At 40.2% G+C, this 21,333-nt stretch overlaps 1 protein-coding gene across 1 annotated transcript in view; it reads right to left on the bottom strand.

The window, feature by feature from the left end:
• The window catches only part of TMC1 (transmembrane channel like 1), a 168,914-nt gene extending 166,012 nt beyond the window's left edge, over positions 1-2,902 (bottom strand). The window contains exons 1-3 of the mRNA XM_040449256.1: positions 2,889-2,902; positions 2,479-2,575; positions 331-473 (exon numbers count right to left, since the gene is read on the bottom strand). Coding sequence (XP_040305190.1) covers positions 331-473; positions 2,479-2,575; positions 2,889-2,902 — 254 coding nt within the window. The remainder of the gene's footprint in view (positions 1-330; positions 474-2,478; positions 2,576-2,888) is intronic.
• Positions 2,903-21,333: the final 18,431 nt, after the last annotated feature.

Consider the following 21,333-nt stretch of genomic DNA (forward strand, 5'->3'; position numbering starts at 1 on the left):
TCCTTAGGGCTGAAAGACATTTGCATCCATCTGCCAACCAGATGAACCCGGAGAAAAAGTCACAAAGACCACATCAATGAGGATAACACAAGTATTTGTGCAGGATAAATGTGCCAAGATCTTTTTCCTCCACCCTTAGCCCAACCCCATCACAAGCTGGTTTTATGTCCCACATGTTACAGTTTCCCTTCTGATGACAGCTCACACCATCCCTCCCAGGACCTCGTGCTCTCCCGCATCATTCTACACATGATTAAATGTAGAATGCAAAGCCCCCGGTACAGTGCTAAGCATAAAAACATGCTCAGTACATGAGTGTTTTCTTTCTACCTTTTCAAATCCTTCTGAGCATTCACGAGATCCTCCACACCCCAGAACTCCTCCCACAGAGAGTCAAAGTTATTGCCCCAAGCAGGCTTTCTCAGATGCTGAGAAATGTCCAGGAATTTCCCATTGTAGAGGCTTCTGGAGTTCTAAAATATGAAGAAATGCCAAAAGGGGGACTTTCAGGGGCACCTGGGTGGCTCAGTCAGTTAAGCGTCTTGAAGCTCAGGTCATGATTTCATGGTTCGTGAGATCGAGCCCCTCATTGGGCTCTGTGCTGACAGCACGAAGCCTCGTTTGGGATTCTCTCTCTCTCTCTCTCTCTCTCTGCCCCTCCTCCACTCGTTCTCTCTCTCTCTCTCTCTCTCTCTCTCTCTCTCAAAATAAGTAAATAAACATTTGGGGAAAAAATGACTTTCAAAAACAATAGTATACTTTAAACTTTACATCTAACAAAAGAATGTTTTTAAGTACAACAGTATACTGTATGATGATATTTACAAGGTTACCATAGGATTTATAAAAAGACTACAGCAAGGGTAGCTCGAGAATGCAACAGGAATTTATTTTTTTTAATGTTTATTTCTGAGACAGAGAGAGACAGAGCATGAGTGGCGGAGGGGCAGAGAGAGGGGAAGACACAGAATCAGAAGCAGGCTCCAGGCTCTGAGCTGTCAGCACAGAGCCGGACGCGGGGCTTGAACTCACAAACCATGAGATCACAGACGCAGGGCTTGAACTCACAAACCGTGAGATCACAACCTGAGCTGAAGTCAGTCGCTCAACCGACTGAGCTACCCAGGCGCCCCTGCAATAGGAATTTAAAATGCACACTCTATGTCATCTTCCAAATCTGTTCATTGTGTTTTGTCCACGTGTGAAGCTTCATTTGGAAGTGACATTTGAAATATAAATTTTAAGCGCTTTGAACGGTAAACTCTTCATTTAAAGGCCTTACTCGCATCTATGAAAATAAAACCATGAGCAAATAATAAAAAAAGATGGGGTAAGATTCCCCCTGAAAAGGTGGGGAAAGAAGCTTAGAGAAGCCAAAAGAAGCCATTGCAGCAACATCAACTTACAAGTTGAACTGAGAAGAATTTCTCTCCAAAACCCCCCTGGCAACTCACACACTGTCACCGAGGGGGCCTTGACCCCCACTTGGATAAGCAGGGTCCCAAGGTGGGTGAACTGGAGCAGAAGATGTGACAATCAGGCCATGAATTAGCAGGCTAGGACTAGAGTAATTTTCCCCAGGCTTCTCTGGCAAAAGTAAGCTATTCTTCCCGCAGAGATGCCTCAGGAGTTTATAACTATTTTTTTTAAGTTTGTTTATTTATTTTGAGAGACGAAAACACTGTGAGTAGGGGAGGGGCAGAGAGAGATATAAGAGAGAATCCCAACCAAACTCCGCACTCTGTCCCCATCACTGCCTCATCTTGCCACTCCCCCACCACGACTTCCCTGAAACTACTTTTGCCAACAATGTAAACTTGTTGTTGCTAAATTCAAAGACACTTTTCATCCTTGTCTTACTTGATCTCCCTCCAAGGCATTTGACTCTGTGGCAAATGCCCTTCTTTCTGTGCGCGCTGGACCGTGACTTCCTTGACTTCATCTCTTTGGATGTCATCTGATCACCTTACCCACTCTTCTCAGTCTCCTGGTAATTGCTTCTTTCTTTTTGATCCCTTCAGGATAAGGTCTTTTTTCCCCTTTCTCGTATACTTTATCTCCCTGGTGATTTCATCCATTCCAATGACTTCAAGTGCTTTCTCCTTGCTAAAGGCCAAGTCCCTCTCATGCCTATAGTCTCATGCCTATAGAGCTAACTGCTTGCAGGACAACTGGATCAGTTATCTATTACTGCACAACACCCCCCCCCCCCCCCAGAAGAGTGGCTCAAATCCATGACAATTATCTTCATCATGAATCTAGAGGTCAACCGGGCTCAGTTGACCTTGCACGCAGCCCTCAGGCCGTTGTGGCCAGATAATGGCTGGGGTTGAGATCATCTCAAAATCTTGATTCGAATGTCTGTCATCCAGGTTTGAAGACTTGAATAGTTGGAAACATCAACTCTGGGCCATTTCTCTCTATGTGTATGTATGTGGTCACCCCGTGTGGTGGCCTCCAGGTGGCCAGACTTCTTACCTGACAGTTGAAATCTCTGAAAAAGAACTCACGTTCCGACGTGATGTTCTCATGTTCAGAACTGATCTGACATTCACACGTTGGACATGTTATTCTCCTGTTGGACACAGACAATCTCATAGAATACTGGCCTCAGACAAGGTTAGTCTGGAGCCGTGACCAGATAAAATAAAGCAAGACCACTTCAAAATTTTGTGCACGCACAGATAAAATGTCACTGTGACACCCATAAAATATCTGTAGAAGTAATCCCACTTTGTGACAGCATCCAATCTGGACCTAATCTACGCTTTCTTAAGCCTTCTCCCAATCACCAAACCAAATCCCAAATCGTATGATAGGTTCTTTCTAACACCTTCTTACTGAAACACCCCACAGTTCCTGATGAACTTTGATCGGAGAGTACTCACAGTTCCCGGAACATGTCTCCGGAGAAACCAGCACAGCCTTTTCTAAACTAGACTTGTACCTCACGGGGCCTCATCTCTGCGCATTCTAAGGAGAAAAGATATCATAGATCAGAGAGAAGGAAGCCTGGAAAAGAGGGATGCGGATGAGCCTATGGGGACGAGCACAAAGCAGATCTCACATTAACACCCGCCAAAGAGTGTCCTCTACAGAGAAGATTCTCAATGACCACATGCACAGGATGATCTGTCCTGTGACTCTTAGGTAGTCCCCCCTTCAGACTTCCCGATGCCTATGCCAGAAGCCTGTAAATAGTGCTCATAGTGTGGCAGTAGAAGCCATGCACCACTGACTGCACCATCCACTGCTGAATTACCAGCCCGTCAGCTGCAGAGTCTGACGCCAAGCCCTTGACAGAGCACCATTCTCCAGGGAAACTAGCTAAGCTCCCTGATAGAATATTAATTATCTCGGAGCCAACGACCTCAGAGCAGATAGCAAGTGATGGAAGTCACTAATCTTCACCATTCACCTTGTAGCCCAGAAGCTTCTAGAATGGTGGGCTTGTCTGTTAAAGGCTCAGTTAAGGCACTAGCTTGGGGACAAGACCTCGTGGGGTTGGGCATTGTCTTCCAGGATTTGCTATATGCGCAAAGCCAATAGCTGATACATGGTTTTCTCTCCAGTAGCTAGAATGCATGCGTTCAGGATGCATATCTAAGAGGTAGATATAGGATGGACTCCCCATACGGGGTGATATTTCTACCAAGGAACACATTCATGTTCCCACTGAACTTGAAGCTGCCATGATCAACTGGTTACTTTGGGTTCCACGAGCCAGTGGACCAGCAAAGACAAGAATTGATGCATTGGAAAAGGTCATAGATCACGATCTCCTTGAGGAGCCGGGATTGATGTACAAAGCGACAAGGAAGAACATGTCTAAAACCCAGGGGATTCACTGAGGCTCCTCTTGGTACTTCTCTGACCAGTGATACTAGGACATGGGCAATCACAGCAAGTGTAGGCCAACGAAGGCAGAAAAGACCCTTTCAAACCAGGCTCTGCGTCACCTCATCAAGCAACCAACTGATAATCAAAAACAGTATTAGTCCATCCTATGGATACATGCTCATTTATTTAACTAGTCCCATATGGTTGCATTTCTAACTTATGTATCAGTCAAGGTCCAGTTGGGAAACAGAAACTATGGCAGTTATTTGAACAGGGTAAACTGAACACCCAAAAATGAACTACTAAAAGAGGCAAAAATGGACTCTAAGAGATCCAGAATCACAAATTCAAAGAGCAGGTACCCGGAGGCTGAGGAAGAGGGACAATAAAGGAACTAAGGGTAGAAGCCCTCCTGGCCCCACTCCACATCTGAGATTCAAATCTCTTCAAAAAGGGAATGGGTATGACAGGCAGCCTGCTGTGGCAGAGGGACAGGCTGGCACTTGTCTGTAAAAGCTGCTGGTGAGCGTGGTTGAGTAGGAGCTGGTTGGCCTTTGCTGCTCTGTGTGGGTGGGCCACAATCGCTCTGGAGAAGCCACCCAACTATTGCTGGTGGGTACAGAGGGCTGGAAATGCTCTGAAGAGGTTGCTTACAGGAAGCGATGGCCTGAGGGTGCAGGTCAAGTTCCTCCTTAATCCTGCGGGGCTCTTATCGCGTCTATATGGAGGACCGTCTATATGGAGGACGGAAACCTGGAGTCATCTTCTTGCCACTACCTCGCTGCAGCGCCCTCTCTTGATGCAGCTCCATATCCAACCAACAGGTAAAAGAAATGTTTCCAGGGCTTCGCCAGACAAAGAAGGATGAACTTGGAGCTCAGCGACAATACACTGATAACGGGCCTTCGCAAGTTTTAACTAAACTATTGTTACAACTAACCTATTGTTATAACTAAAACTATTATCAGCCTTCACATGTTTTTTTGTGGATACCTGGCGATCACATTCCTCAGGATAGATTCTGAGAAGGAGAATTACCGAGTCCAAAGATCCAAACTTTTAAAAACTTTGGATATAGAATAATAAAACTTCCTTACGATGCTGCGTAAATTTGCATTCACTCCAGGAGAATCTGAATATGTAAAGAATAGTCACACTCTGGACAGTTCTAGAAGGCTGACATACCGGAACGTGTGCTTACACAGTGAATGATCCTAGTTATCTGTCCAGCTTAACCAGCTCCTGTTCTCTACTCATGTTCTTTGGAATCTTTCACTAAGGAAATTTTGATTTGTTTGTTTATTAAAATGGCTATCAAAGCAGGGGTAAAGCTAAAATTCTAATAGGGGAAAGACGTGTGTTTTAAATGGAACATGAGAATATCCGCATGTCTTATCTGATTCTTAAAATAAATGTGATTCAAGAAAGTCAAAAAGGCATGTCTGCATTTTGGAATTGAAAACGGGAGATATTGAAGGTGTCCTCCCTAACGTCAACACTCTCCTCTGATACACTAACTTGCTAGGTAATAACATATGTAAAGCACACAGGAGGACTCAATAAATAGTAGCTTTATTTCCTGAGAGTATTGCTGTTATAGTGCTAAAAATCCAAGTGTACATATTTTTCATTCTGCCCAAGTTGTTTTCATTAAGGATGAAATACGTTCCTTGTGCCCAGGCTAAAAGTGTGTTATGATAAAATGTTAAACCCCAATGACGATTAGTTACAGATTTGATAGTATTTCTTCCTAGCTTCTTAACAAACACCATTTGTCTTCTTTAACCACTTTTGCTGAAGTAGAAATCTCCATGTAATGGGAAGTGGAAGGAAATCAGATATGACAAGATCTTTGTGTTTATCTTTGTTCCCAGTATCCTTAACTTGCATTACCATTTGGGCACTTATTCTGCCCACGGCGTAATAAGCCATTTGCATTGTGCCTTCATCCTGATACTCCATGAAACAAGAGCTCATTTTAGTGAACTGTAGCTAACATTGTGCTTTGCATGTACGATTTCCTTAAAAAATCATGTGTTGCAAACACAAACATTTTCACGTGCCAGGCATGTATCATAAATTAATGAACCGGGGGCACCTGAGTGGCTCAGTCGGTTAGGCATCCGACTTCAACTCAGGTCATGATCTCACGGTTCGTGGGTTCAAGCCCCGTGTCAGGCTCTGTACTGACAGCTCAGAACCTGAAGCCTGCTTCGAATTCTGTGCCTCCCTCTCTCTCTGCCCCGCCTCTTCTCGCACTCTGTCTCTCTCTCTCTCTCTCTTTCAAAAATAAACATTAAAAAAATGTTTTTTTTAATAAATTAATGAACCAGGAATAATATAAAATAATAGGGATCCATGGGTACATATGAAATTGGAGAGAGAATACCCACCTAAAAGCATTTATATAAAATGAAGTAATTAAAATAGAATAAAATAAAATAGAATAGAATAAAACATACTGCTAGGGAAAAAAAACAATATGCCACATTAGACTGTAAGACAGCCCACTTATGACTTCTGTATAAATCTTGGGTGAATTGAATTAGAAGCCGAAGTAGTGCTAAGAAAGAACTGAAAATGGATTAGCCAAAGAAAATTGGAACTCGGGTCTGAGCCAGAAGTGCCACTGATTCCAGCCGGGTCTCTATTACCCTCAGTCTCCATCCATCTCCCTTCAGCATCCATGATGCCAGCACCACCCCCCCAACACACATCATTCTCCCCAGTGCACTACATTTAAGGTTTGTATTTTTTTTTTTTTTATGGTAGAACTCACATAACATAAAATACATCTTTTTCACATTTTAAAGTGTAAAATCCACTGGCCACTGGTACATGCACAATGTTTTGCAACCATAACCACTGTCTAGCTCCAGAACATTGTCATCACCCCAAAAGGAGACCCTATCCATTAAGCAGTCACTCCTCATCCTCCTTTTCCCAGCCCCTGGCAATGGTTAGCTGGATTTTTGTGAGAACTTTATTTTTGTTTTCCCTTGCATTCTCAGTTCAGCCAACATCCAAAGAAAATCAGAGTAGAATTCAGGTCTGATAAGGTGAGAAAACAAATACAGAGTTAGGGCAGAATAAAGCCCTCTGGATGCAAAGTTAGGTAAGCCTCATGCGATAATTTCCCTGTTGAGGATTCTTTTCTGTTCTCCATTGGGTGATTGATTCTCTTCTTTGTGCCTGAAATTAAGGCTAACTACAATACTTTTGGTGTATGTTTTGAGTCAGCTGGAAATGAGTTCAAAATGCCTGGTGTAAATACTCACACATTCCATCCTGTGCCAAAGCACTTTCCTTGGCTGACACAGGATTGTTGACTGATGGTGTCAGGCTCCTTGGAAATCACTTGGGGCATTTGGAGAAAGATTTCCCTGCAAGGCTGAATTTTTCTAAAATGGTGAATTGCCAGCTAGTTGCACCAATGCATTGAAAATGCCTCTTGAGATGCAACACAATCTCTCTAGACCAGACCTTGAGATTCCTGAAGGTCAACCTTCAGTCACTTATTCGTCAGACCATGGAAAATTCACTTGTACCAAGTCTAGCCAGTTTCCTCTAGCTTTAGGAGAAAATTACAAGGCTTTGTGCGCACAAATAGAGACTACAGGTTAACTTCGAAGTAATGTAAATGTAATTTTAAAACTACAACTACAGGGGCGCCTGGGTGGCGCAGTCGGTTAAGCGTCCGACCTCAGCCAGGTCACGATCTCGCGGTCCGTGTGTTCGAGCCCCGCGTCAGGCTCTGGGCTGATGGCTCGGAGCCTGGAACCTGTTTCCGATTCTGTGTCTCCCTCTCTCTCTGCCCCTCCCCCATTCATGCTCTGTCTCTCTCTGTCCCAAAAATAAATAAAAACGTTGAAAAAAAAAAAACAACTACAACTACATTTTCTAATTTTGATTCTTTTCTTTTCTTTTTTTGATTCTTTTCTTTTTTTGGTAAAAATGTTCTTGGACAAGTCATCTCAATTTTGGGAGGTCTTCTTTCTCCTTTATTCATTTGTAAAATTAAAAAAGTTGAACTAGATCAGTAGTTTCTTACTCCAAGCATCAAAATCTGAACATAAGTGTTATCATCTATACTCTGAAAAATAATATATCTTTCCATTCATATGCTGTCATTTGAAACAGTATTTGGGTGTTTTGTTTTGTTCAACAGCAGCTTTTAATTCAAGAAACACAAAATTATGCATGCTAACTATAGAAAATTGAAAATAAAGGGAAGAGAAAATAAAATCACCTGCAATCCTGTCACACAACGATAGTGACTATTCACATTTCACTGGGTGTTCATCCAGTTTTTCTTTCTGTGCATATTTATACATATATTATTTTTACCAAACTGAAATATGCTATAAGCATAATATTTTATAATTTGTGACTTTACTTAATAATATATCTTAAATATTTTCCTAAATTGTAAACTATTTTTCTGCAAGGTTTAAATGACATTCCTACACGGAGAAAGAGGATCTCTTTGGCACTGCTGGTGGTAATGCAAACTGGTGCAGCCACTCTGGAAAACAGTATGGAGGTTTTTCAAAAATTTAAAAATAGAACTACCCTACGACCCAGCAATTGCACCACTAGGTATTTATCCAAGGGATACAGGTGTGCTGTTTCAAAGGGGCACATGCACCCCCATGTTTATAGCAGCACTATCAACCATAGCCAATGTATGGAAAGAGCCCCAAATGTCCATCGATGGATGAATGGATAAAGAAAATGTGGTATATATATATATATATATATATATATACAATGGAGTATTACTCGGCAATCAAAAAGAATGAAATCTTGCCAGTTGCAACTACGCAGATGGAACTGGAAGGTATTTATGCTAAGCGAAATCAGTCAGTCAGAGAAAGATAAATATCATAGGACTTCACTCATATGAGGAATTTAAGATACAAAACAGATGAACATAAGGGAAGGGAAGCAAAAATAATGTAAAAACAGGGAGGGAGACAAAGCATAAGAGAGACTCTTAAATATGGAGAACAAACAGAGAGGTTGCTGAGGCGTTTGGGGGGAGGATGGGCTAAGTGGGCAAGGGGCACTAAGGAGGACACTTGCTGGGATGAGCACTGGGTGTTATCCATAGGGGATGAACCACTGGAATCTACTCCTGAAATCTTTGTTGCACTATATGCTAACTAACTAGGATGTAAATTACACACACACACACATACACACACACAGGGAAAAAAATAAAAAATAAATAAATGACATTCCTATATATAAGTATATACTGCTATTTTTTTTTAATGTTTACTTTTGAGAGAGATAGAGAGATAGAGGGAGCAGTGAGAGGAGGATGGAGAGCCTGATGTGGGCTCTGTGCTGACAGCAGTGAGCCCTATGTGGGGCTCAGACTCAAGAACCGTGAGATCATGGTCTGAGCCAAAGACAGACACTCTACTGACTGAGCCACCCAGGTGCCCCGTATGGTTACTGTTTCATATTTAGATTGTTTCCAATATCTGATTATTTTTAACAATACACTATGAACATCTATGACGTGATTACATTCATATGACTGAATAAAGAATGCTTATTTTTATTCATGTTCAGATTATTGCAGCTCGGGATGATCGGTGCCCCTTTTTGATGGCTCCTGAGTTCTTTTGATACATCCTTAGAGTCTTTCAAAGCTTCCCTGTTTTCTAGTGTGATCAGTGTCCCAGGCACCTTTTATATGTAGTCTTCCCTGTATTGAGAGTCAGTTTTCCAAGGAACCCTCATTCCTTGTAGTGGAAATAGTATTTAGAGAGCACCAGCTGGGCACTGGGAGCAAGGAAGCTCGCTGCTCCTGCTACTGGCTTGGTAACTGTTGCTAGGTCTTTTCAAGGACTTGAACTAGAAAATAATTTTTTAAAAGGAAAAGCGTAAGTTTACAGCGATGTTTCAAATCCCGACTTATGATAAAGTTATTACTGATTTTTTATAATAAAGTTATTACTTATTTTTTTAATTTTACATTTTTATCTCTTTTTCCTTACTCATACTGGACAATCAAGCACTTTGCATGCCCGGGCAGGGTGACGGGTGGGGGGGGAAATGCATGAATCGTTCTTGAAAAATACCCTCTATCTCTTTCATTTTTATTTAATTTTATATATGATAGTAATGTTATTTAAATATGTAATACTAAATGAGATATAAGCCACTTACAATTATAGTTCTTAAATTTTTTTTATGTTTATTTTATTTTTTAGAGAGAGAGAGACACAGAATACAAGCAGGCTCCAGGCTCTGAGCTGTCAGCACACAGCCTGATGTGGGGCTTGAACTCAACGAACAGTGAGATCATGACCTGAGCCGAAGTCAGAGCTTAACCAACTGAGCCACCCAGTCGCCCCTGTAGTTCTTAAATAATAATAAGACCAAAAAACTTGGCAAACTCAAAGCAAACAGGCCTACAATGCTAATAACTTTGAATTCAACAGCACTCATTTAACTTGACAGATAATAATGGCTTCCATAAAGTGGAGCCATTGCCTTCATTGTATGACCATTATACTGAGTCAGGAGGAAGGGAGCAGGTTCTTTAGAATTTGGACCACCCATCCTCCTGTGTCCTCCTGCAGGCTTGATTCTCACCACTTAACTCTATTCAACTGACTGAAAACCACAACAGACCAGCTTCATTCCATCATTGGCCTCAATCACAAATTAGGTTGACCTCTGTTCCCATATGTTCTTACTGAACAATTGCAGATTTATTGCTCAGAACTAACACGGTCCCCATTGTATGTCAGTACCAGGCTCTGAGGTTCAGTCTGATGATCCTGAACATTACATATAAATCCTGGGCATTATGTATAAATACATATACTAACACACACACACACACACACACACACACACACACACACACACACAGGTTTTCATTTTAACTTTCCCCAGTGTTTCACATCTAGTAAGGAGTAGAGCTGAGATTCAGATCTTTCTGTTCCACTAAACTACCCAGGCTAAAATAGGCCAGTGGTTTTTCATGACTTGGGAAAATAAAGCCAGAGGGGGTTGTGTTGTACTGGGAGAGCCCTGGGATCTGGATCCCGATCATTGTAGCCCAGCTCTACCACAAACTAGCCTTGTGAATTTGGACATGCCCCTGAACCTCTCTGGATATCAGCGTCCTCATCTGTGGTGTGAATGGGTTAGATCGTGGCCCTTTTCGGTTCTGGATTTCTCTAAGTTTTCTCCACTAGCAAAACATCACTTTTATGAAGAGGAATGACTTATGCAGTATTCTCCATCTAAGCATCAACCAATGAGGTCAGAGAAGAACCGAGAAATTATTCTGCAAATTTGGGAAGTGTTTATTCCAAATGACTTAATACTAAAAAGCTGACTCAGGCACCTAGGTGGCCCAGTCATTCAAGCAGCAGACTCTTGATTTTGGCTCAGGTCATGATCTCAGGGTTCGTGGGATCGAGCCCCACATCAGGCTCTGCACTGACACCTCAGATCCTGCTTGGGATTGTCTCTCTCTCTCTCTCTCTCTCTCTCTCTGCCCTCCCCTGATTGTGCACTTGCTCTCTCTCTCTCAAAGTAAATAAATAAACATTTTTTAAAAAACGATGGCCATTTGATTGAAGGTTATGGTTAAAAAACATCTATACTCTATCTTGCTAAAAGTAGAGAAGACACTTCAGAAATCACTCAGTACACACCCTCATTTTACTGATGAAAGTTTGTGTGATTTCCCCAAGACCAAATAGCTTGTTTGTATTATAGACAGATGACTAATTACCTGGGTTATTAATATCTAACATACCATAATGCCCTTAAAATTATCTTCTCATATTCACCACCAAAAATATACAAAAAGGAAAGCAGTATAAAAAAAGTGATCAAGTACAGGCTGTGAAATAAAATTGCCTGCTTGCAAATTCCAACAGCAACACTTACTGTGCGATGTTGAGACAATTAGGTAATGTCTTCATGCCTCAGTTTTCTCCAACTATAAAATAAGGGTGACAATACCTGTACATACCCCTGCTTAATCAGAATTAAAATAGTAATCCATATGAACTGCTTAATATATTGTCTGGCACATAGGAAATAACCAATATCAGCCAGGATTTAGATTAAATTGTATATTTAATACAGTGGCTCAATTTGGTTTAGTGTTTCCATTGCATTTCTTTTACTAGTATTCAGGGTCAGAATTAGTAAAAAATGACCTTACAAGAATTGTCAATCTACAAATTAGACTATGATAAAAATGCCCACTAGAAAAAAAAGGAGCTTTAAAATTAATTTTAAGAAGGATGGACCCTGATATAGAGCTGTTTCTCACTGTGGTACACTAAGGTCAAATTGTTCCCTTGCAAACCTTGCAAAAAAGAAAACCTCTAAAATCACACATAAGTAACATCTCATCCACTGTTCTCCAGATTTTTGTCCCCCATCAAGCAGTCGATGATTTGATTTTTGCCAGTGTATGGACGTTGCTTTAACATCACCATATTTAGGGGACAGTGATTAAATCATTTAACACACTGTGTATGAATTTCAAAGGCCTTTATGATTATTTATCTCATCTTTATGGACCTTTAAACTTAATAGCTTTGGTTACAATAAAGAAGTGATTTCCAAAAGTTAAGCATCTCTTCAAGGCCACAGCCAGGCTGTTCAGCTGATCAAAATTATGATGTCACCCAGACACAGAACTCCATGTGTCCTTGTCTCCAAATTGTCCACTAATTAACAATATGTGTGTGGGGGTGGGGGAAGGAGGCGGAATATGTTTTCTCCTGTCATTAAACAAGGACATTAGTCAAAAGAAATATCAGCTCAGTTCAGGGAATACAAATGTTGCAATTTTTCTCTGGTTTAGTAGTTTTAGGATAGTATATAGGCTTATTTAAAACTGACAGTACATGGGAATGCAAGCTGGTGCAGCCACTCTGGAAAACAGTATGGAGGTTTTTCGAAAAACTAAAAATAGAACTATCCTACAACTCAGCAATTGCACTACTAGGCATTTATCCACAGGATACAGGTGTGCTGTTTCGAAGGGACACATGCACCCCATGTTTATAGCAGCACTATCAACAATAGCCAAAGTATGGAAAGAGCCCAAATGCCCATCGATGGATGAATGGATTAGAAGGTGTGGTATATATATATACAATGGAGTATTACTTGGCAAGCAAAAAGAATGAAATCTTGCCATTTGCAACTACGTGGATGGAACTGGAGGGTATTATGCTAAAATTAGTCAGTCAGAGAAAGACAAATAAAATATGACTTCACTCATATGAGGACTTTAAGAGACAAAACAGATAAGGGAAGGGAAACAAAAAATATATAAAAACAGGGAGGGGGACAAAACAGAAGAGACTCGTAAATATGGAGAACATGGGAGGGGTTGTGAGAGGGGGGATGGGCTAAATGTGTAAGGGGCACTAAGGAATCTACTCCTGAAATCATTGTTGCACTATATGCTAACTAATTTGGATGTAAATTTTTAAAAATGAAAAATAAAATTAAAAAAATAAACTGACAGTACAGGGGTGCCTGGGTGGCTCAGTTGGTTAAGCGTCTGACTTCGACCAGGTCTTGATCTTGCCACTCCCTAGTTCGAGCCCCACGTCGGGCTCTGTGCTGACAGCTCAGACCTAGAGCTTGTTTCAAATTCTGAAACCCTTCTTTCTCTGCCCCTCCCCCACTCATTCTTTCTCTCTCTCTCTCTCTCTCTCAAAAATAAACAAGCATTAAAAAAATTTAAAAAAAAAAACAACCTCATAGTACAATAAGCCATATTAGAATTATTCATTCCTCTCCTTCTACTTCTGAAATGTTAAGGTGACCAGTCTGAAACAGAGCGCCGGAAGATTATAATCAAAAGACCTAGGAGGGAGCCAAGATGGCAGAACAGCATGGAAGTTTTTTGTGTGTCTTGTGTCCATGAAATACAGCCAGACCAAAACTAAACCATCCTGCACACCTAGAAAACTGATCTGAGGATTACCACAACAATCTGCACAACCTGAACCACAGAATTCAGCAGGTACATGGCGTGGAGAGCTGAACCTGGGGAGAGAGAAGCCGCAGAGGGCAGGGAGGAGCTTTTGTGTGCGGAGAGAGGACTGAGACAGTGGGGAGAATACGGGAAAAGCACCCCTCCCCAAGAGCAGCTGGAGAGAAAGTGGAAAATTGGAAACAGCCACAGGGACTGAACTAAAAAGGAAGAAAGGAGAAAGGAGAGGGTTTAAATTCCATTAAGACTGTAAACAGGAGGAGAGCAGAGTCTGCATCTCCGCAGCTCGATACCTGGTGGTGCTCGATATCTGCTCGATACCAGGAGCAGAGTGGGGTCCGGGAGGTTCTCAGGCCACACAGGGAAAAGTGGTTCCACTGCTAGAAGGACATTTGGTAGAGACTGTGAGGCCACCTGGGCCCAGCAGACCCCAGAAAACGGCCACATCCGCTGGTGCTGGGACAAGGTCGTTAAGGGTGAAGCCTGGTGCCAGACGTGTGTTGTGATTTTCCATAATCCCTGAAAGGCTGCTGCTACACTGTCTCACAAACTTTTTCTGGGGCCGGCTGGCACCTGGCTGCAGTGTCTGGACATTGGCAGCAGCACGTCCTCTGAACATTCCTGGGTGTGGCTGGCACCCAGCCATTGCTGGGTGAGACCCTCCCACAGAGCGGCGGAATGGGTCAAAGCCGCAGTACCTCAGAAGTAAGGGGCCGGGAAAACAGCCTCACAGGAGACAAAACTCGGGAGGGCTTTGGTCACAGACTGTGTAAAAGTGGGGAGTGAACAAAAGCTGAAGACAAAGGACAGGTGCGCGATTGCTGATCAGGGAGAACAGAGTTCTGATACTAGAGACTGGGTAGCTGGGTGACGCCATTTTCACCACTTCCATGTATGCGCTTACGCACCTACAAGCACCCCAACAACCCACCCCAGAAGGTTAGCAGCCCCATCTAGTGGAGAACAGAACCGTTACACTAAGCCCTGCCCAACTGGGTCAATCTCACTCCTCAAGAACAGAAGTCTCACTGCCTACTTAGTTTATGGACTATAAAGCACTTCATAGTCTGACTTCTAGGGGAAAACAAAGTGATTTCAGTTGTATTACAGTCTGTTAGCAGGTGCATCTATTCAATTTTCTTTCTTTTTTTTCTTCTTTTTTCTTTTTTTCTCTTTTTTATTTCTTTCTTAAATACAGAAAAAGAAAAATTCATTTTTATTTTCAATTTTTATTAAAAATGTTTTCTTTAATTTTTTTCTGCTATATTTTTTACTTTTGTATAAATTTTTTTCAAATTCTATTTTACTCCCATCATTTTATTTTAGTCTACTTCAGTGTATTCATTTTTTTAAATTTTCAAACAATTTCCTTTTATTTTCTTTTTTCTCTGTTCTGTTTCTTTTCTTTTTATTGAATATAGAAAGAAAAAATTCATTTTTATTTTTAATTCTTATCAAAAATATTTTTCTTTAACTTTTTTCTACTATGTTTTATACTTTTGTGTAAATTTTTTCAAATTCTAGTTTACTTCCATCATTTCATTTTAGTCTACTTCAGTGTATTCATTTTTTCAAATTTTCCAACGATTTCCTTTTTTTTTCTTCTTTCCCCTTTTTTTTCTCTAATCTATCTGGTCTTTCAACACCCAGACCAATACACACCTAGATCTAGCATCATTTATTCGATTTTGTGTGTGTGTGTTTTTAATTTTTTAATTTAATATTTTTTTAATTTTATTTTTTTAATTTTAATTTTTTCTACCTCATCAATTCCTTTTCTTCCTTCAAAATGATGAAATGAAGGAATTCACCTCAAAGGAAGAGCAGAAAGAAACGACAGCCAGGGACTTAACCAACAAAGATACAAGCAAGGTGTCTTGAACCAGCATGATAATAAGAATACTAACTGGAGTCAAAAAATAGATAAGAATCCCTTTCTGCGGAGATAAAAGAAGTAAAAACTAGTCAGGATGAAATAAAAATGTTGTAACTGAGCTGCAATCACAAATGGATGCCGCGGCGGCAAGGATGGATGAGGCAGAACAAAGAATCAGCAATATAGAGGACAAACTAATGGAGAATAATGAAACAGAAAAAGAGGGAGATTAAGGCAAAGGTCATGATTTAAGAATTAGAGAAATCAGTGACTCATTAAAAAGGAACAACATCAGCATCATAGGGGTCCCAGGAAAGGAAGAGAGAGAAATAGGGGTAGAAGGGTTATGTGAGCAAATCATAGTGGAAAACTTTCCTAACCTGGGGAAAGACACAGACATCAAAATCCAGGAAGCACAGAGGACTCCCATTAGTTTCAACAAAAACCAACCATCAACAAGGCATATCATAGTCAAATTCACAAAATACTCAGTCAAGGAGAGAATCATGAAAGCAGCAAGGGAAAAAAAAGTCCTTAACCTACAATGGAAGACAGATCAGGTTTGCAGCAGACCTATCCACAGAAACTTGGCAGGCCAGAAGGGAGTGGCAGGATATATTCAATGTGCTGAATCAGAAAAATATGCAGCCAAGAATTCTTTATCCAGCAAGGCTGTCATTCAAAATAGAAAGAGAGATAAAAAGTCTCCCAGACAAGCAAAAATTAAAGGAGTTTGTGACCACTAAACCAGCCCTGCAAGAAATTTTAAGGGGGACTCTCTGAAAGGAGAAAAGATGAAAATATAAATAAATAAGTAAATAAGTAAATAAATAAATAAATACCAAAAGCAACAAAGATTAGAAAAGACCAGAGAACACCACCAGAAACTCCAACACTACAAACAACATAATGGCAATAAATTCCTATCTTTTAGTACTCACTCTAAATGTCAATGGACTCTATGTTCCAATCAAAGGATATATGGTAACAGAATGGAAAAGAAAACAAGATCCATCTATATGTTGTTTACAAGAGACCCACTTTAGACCTAAAGACACCTTCAGGTTGAAAGTAAGGGGATGGAGAAACATATATCATGCTAATCATCAACAAAAGAAAGCCAGAGTAGCCATACTTATATCAGACAATCTAAAGTTTAAAATAAAAACTGTATCAAAAGATGAAGAAGGGCATTATATAATAATCAAGGGGTCTATCCACCAAGAAGACCTAACAATTGTAAACATTTATGCGCCAAATGTGGTAGCACCCAAATATATAAATCAATTAATCATAAACATAAAGAAACTCATTGATAGTAATACTATAATAGTAGGAGACTTCAACACCCCACTCACAGCAATGGACGGATCATCTAATCAAAAAATCAACAAGGAAACAATGGCTTTGCTGACACAGTAGGCCAGATGGACTGAACAGGTGTATTCAGAACATTTCATCCTAAAGCAGCAGAATATACATTCTTCTCCAGTGCACATGGAACGTTCTCCAGAATAGACCATATACTGGGACACAAATCAGCCCTCAGCAAGTACAAAAAGATCCAGATCATACTGTGCATATTTTCAGATCATAACGCTATGAAACTCGAAACCAACCACAAGAGAAAAGATCAGAAAGGTAACAAACACTTGGAGACTGAAGAACATCCTACTAAAGAATGAATGGGCTAACCGAGAAGTTAAAGAGGAAATTAAAAAGTATAGGGAAGCCAATGAAAATGATAACACCACAACCCAAAACTTCTGGGACGCAGCAAAGGCAGTCATAAAAAGAAAGTATATAGAAATCCAGGCCTTCCTAAAGAAGGAAGAAAGATCTCAGATACACAACCTAACCTTATGCCTTAAAGAGCTGGAAAAAGAACAGCAAATAAAACCCAAAACCAGCAGAAGACAGGAAATAATAAAGATTAGAGCAGAAATTAATGCTATCAAAACCAAAAAAACAGTAGAACAGATCAATGAAACCAGAAGCTGGTTCTTTGAAAGAATTAACAAAATTGATAAACCACTAGCCAGTTTGATCAAAAAGAAAAAGGAAAGGACCCAAATAAATAAAATCAAGAATGAAAGAGAAGACATCATAACCAACACAACAGAAACAAAAACAATAATAAGAGACTATTATGAACAATTATATGCCAGTAAAATTGGTAATCTGGAAGAAATGGACAAATTCCTAGAAACACATACACTACCAAAACAGAAACAGGAAGAAATAAAAAACTTGAACAGACCCATAACCAGTAAGGAAGTTGAATTAGTAATCAAAAATCTGCCAAAAAACAAGAGTCCAGGTCCAGATGTCTTTCCAGGGGAATTCTACCAAACATTTAAGGAACAGTTAACACCTATTCTCTTGAAGCTGTTCCAAAAAATAGAAATGGAAGGAAAACTTCCAAACTCATTCTATGAAGCCAGCATTACCTTGATTCCCAAACCAGACAAAGACCCCACTAAAAAGGAAAACTATAGACCAATTTCCCTGATGAACATGCATGCAAAAATCTTCCACAAGACATTAGCCACCCAGATCCAACAATACATTAAAAAAATTATTCACCACGACCAAGTGGAATTTATACCTGAAATGTAGGGCTGGTTCAATATCCGCAAAACAATTAACATGATTCATCACATCAATAAAAGAAAGAACAAGAACCATATGATCCTCTCAATAGATGCAGAGAAAGCATTTGACAAAATACAGCATCTTTTCTTGATAAAAACCCTCAAGAAAGTAGGGATAGAAGGATCATACCTCAAGATCATAAAAGCCATATATGAATGACCCAACACTAATATCATCCTTAATGGGGAAAAACTGAGAGCTTTCCCCCTAAGGTCAGGAACAAACCGGGATGTCCACTCTCACCACTGTTATTCAACATAGTATTGGAAGCCTTAGCCTCTGCAGTCAGACAACACAAAGAAATAAAAGGCATCTAAATCAGCCAGGAGGAGGTCAAACTTTCACTGTTCACAGACAGCATGATACTCTATATGGAAAGATTCCACCAAATAACTGCTAGAACTGATCCATGAATTCAGCAAAGTGGCAGGATATAAAACCAATGCACAGAAATCAGTTGCATTCCTATACACCAACAATGAAGCAACAGAAAGAGAAATCAAGAAATCGATCCCATTTACAGTTGCACCAAAAACCATAAAATACCTAGGCATAAATCTAACCAAAGAGGTGAAAAGTCTATACACTGAAAACCATACAAAGCTTATGAAAGAAATTGAAGAAGACACAAAGAAATTGGAAACAGATTCCATGCTTCTGTATAGGAAGAACAAATATTGTTAAAATGTCGATACTACCCAAAGCAATCTACATATTCAACGCAATCCCTATCAAAGTAACACCAGCATTCTTCACAGAGCTAGAACAAATAATCCTAAAATTTGTATGGAACCAGAAAAGACCCCGAATAGCCAAAGCAATCTCAAAAAAGAAAAACAAAGTAGGAGGCATCACAATCCCAGACTTCAAGCTATACTACAAAGCTGTAGTCATCAAGACCGTATGGTACTGGCACAAAAACAGACACTCAGATGAATGGAACAGAATAGAGAACCCAGAAATGGACCCACAAACCTAACTAATCTATGCCAACTAATCTTTGATGAAGCAGGAAAGAATATCCAATGGAATAAAGACAGTCTCTTTAGCAAGTGGTGTTGGGAAAACTGGACAGCGACATGCAGAAAAATGAACCTGGACCACTTTCTTACACCATACACAAAAATAAACTCAAAATGGATGAAAGACCTCAATGTAAGACAGGAAGCCATCAAAATCCTCAAGGAGAAAGCAGGTCAAAACTTCTTTAATCTTGGTTGCAGCAACTTCTTACTCAACACGTCTCCAGAGGCAAGGGAAACCAAAGCAAAAATGAACTACTGGGACCTCATCAAAATAAAAAGCTTCTGCACAGTGAAGGAAACAATCAGCAAAACTAAAAGGCAACTGAGAGAATGGGGAAGATATTTGCAAATGACGTATCAGATAAAGGGTTAGTATCCAAAATCGATAAAGAACTTAGCAAATTTAGCACCCAAAAAACAAATAACCCAGGGAAGAAATGGCCAAAAGACATGAATAGACCCTTCTCCAAAGAAGACATCCAGATGGCCAACCGACACATGAAAAAATTCTCAACACCACTCATTATCAGGGAAATACAAATCAAAACCACCATGAGATACCACCTCACACCTGTCAGCATGACTAACATTAACAACTCAGGCAAAAACAGATGTTGGCAAGGATGCCGAGAAAGAGGATCTCTTTTGCATTGTTGGTGGGAATGCAAGCTGGTGCAACCACTCTGGAAAACAATATGGAGGTTCCTCAAAAACCTAAAAATACAACTACCCTATGACCCAGCAATTGCACCACTAGGCATTTATCCATGGGATACAGGTGTGCTGTTTAGAAGGGACACATGTACCCCTATGTTTATAGTAGCACTATTGACAATAGCCAAAGTATGGAAAGAACCCAAATGTCCCTCGATGGATGAATGGATAAAGAAGATGTGGTGTATCTATCTATCTATCTATACCTTGTTCATATTTATTCCTTTGGGCAAATGTAATCCTTTTACCAGGTAGTCCTTAATTTTCACTAGCAAGTCAAGGAAATCCAACACACAGCTTCAGGAGGCTAGACAGATATAATTTTGCTAAAAGAGGCATGAACACTTTCACTATCTATCCGAAAAATACTTAGGGGCATAAGAGAAGGTTAAGGTGGATTAATATGCCTAATGATTTGAGTGATGAAAAAATTCATGAGGAAACCATCACTTTTCCTATAAATGGATCGTACCCCAGTCTTCTAAGAAGTACTGTAAAATAATGTTAAAATTGGAGCCAGGAAAAGACCATCTCTAACAGTCCTAATGGCTATAGAATTAAATCTGTGACTCTTTTCACCAAGTCACATTGACACAGTGAGTCAATTGACAAGCTACTTAAACTCTTCAAGAACAACATTTCTCAACCTCAACGATATTGGTATTTTCGGCAGGATAATTTTTTGTCGTGGGGAGCTGCTCTGTGCATTCTAGAAGAGTTAGTGGTCTCCCTGGCCTCTGCCCACTAGACGCCAGTATCCCCCTTCCTCCTGTTGTGATCATCAAAAATGTCCCCTGACATTGGCCAAACATCCCAAGGAGACAAAATCTTCCCAGAGTGAGAACTACTCTCATCGATTAAACAGAAGACTGTTTGTCCAACCTCAGGGGTCAGTAAAACTATAACCTACATAGGCCTGGTCTTTGTAAATAAAATTTTATTGAACCACAGTCACACTCATTTATTTACTTATCATCTATGGTTGCTTTCTCACTAAAGCAGCAAGGTCTAGGAGGGGTGACATTGTGTGATATTATATTACCTGTATAACCAAAAATATTTACTACCTGGTTCTTTAGAAAAAAAGGTTGTCAACTCCTGTTCTAGTCTACTGGTACCTAACATCTTTTTAGTGATGACAACTTTTTAGAATGAAATATTAGGTAAAACCTGTGTCAGACAAGCTCCAGATGCAGAACATTCAATGCAGGTAATTTGAG

The sequence above is a fragment of the Herpailurus yagouaroundi genome, unplaced genomic scaffold, assembly GCF_014898765.1.
Source record: "Herpailurus yagouaroundi ecotype Mexico unplaced genomic scaffold, PumYag 199, whole genome shotgun sequence".
Classification (NCBI taxonomy): domain Eukaryota; kingdom Metazoa; phylum Chordata; class Mammalia; order Carnivora; family Felidae; genus Herpailurus; species Herpailurus yagouaroundi.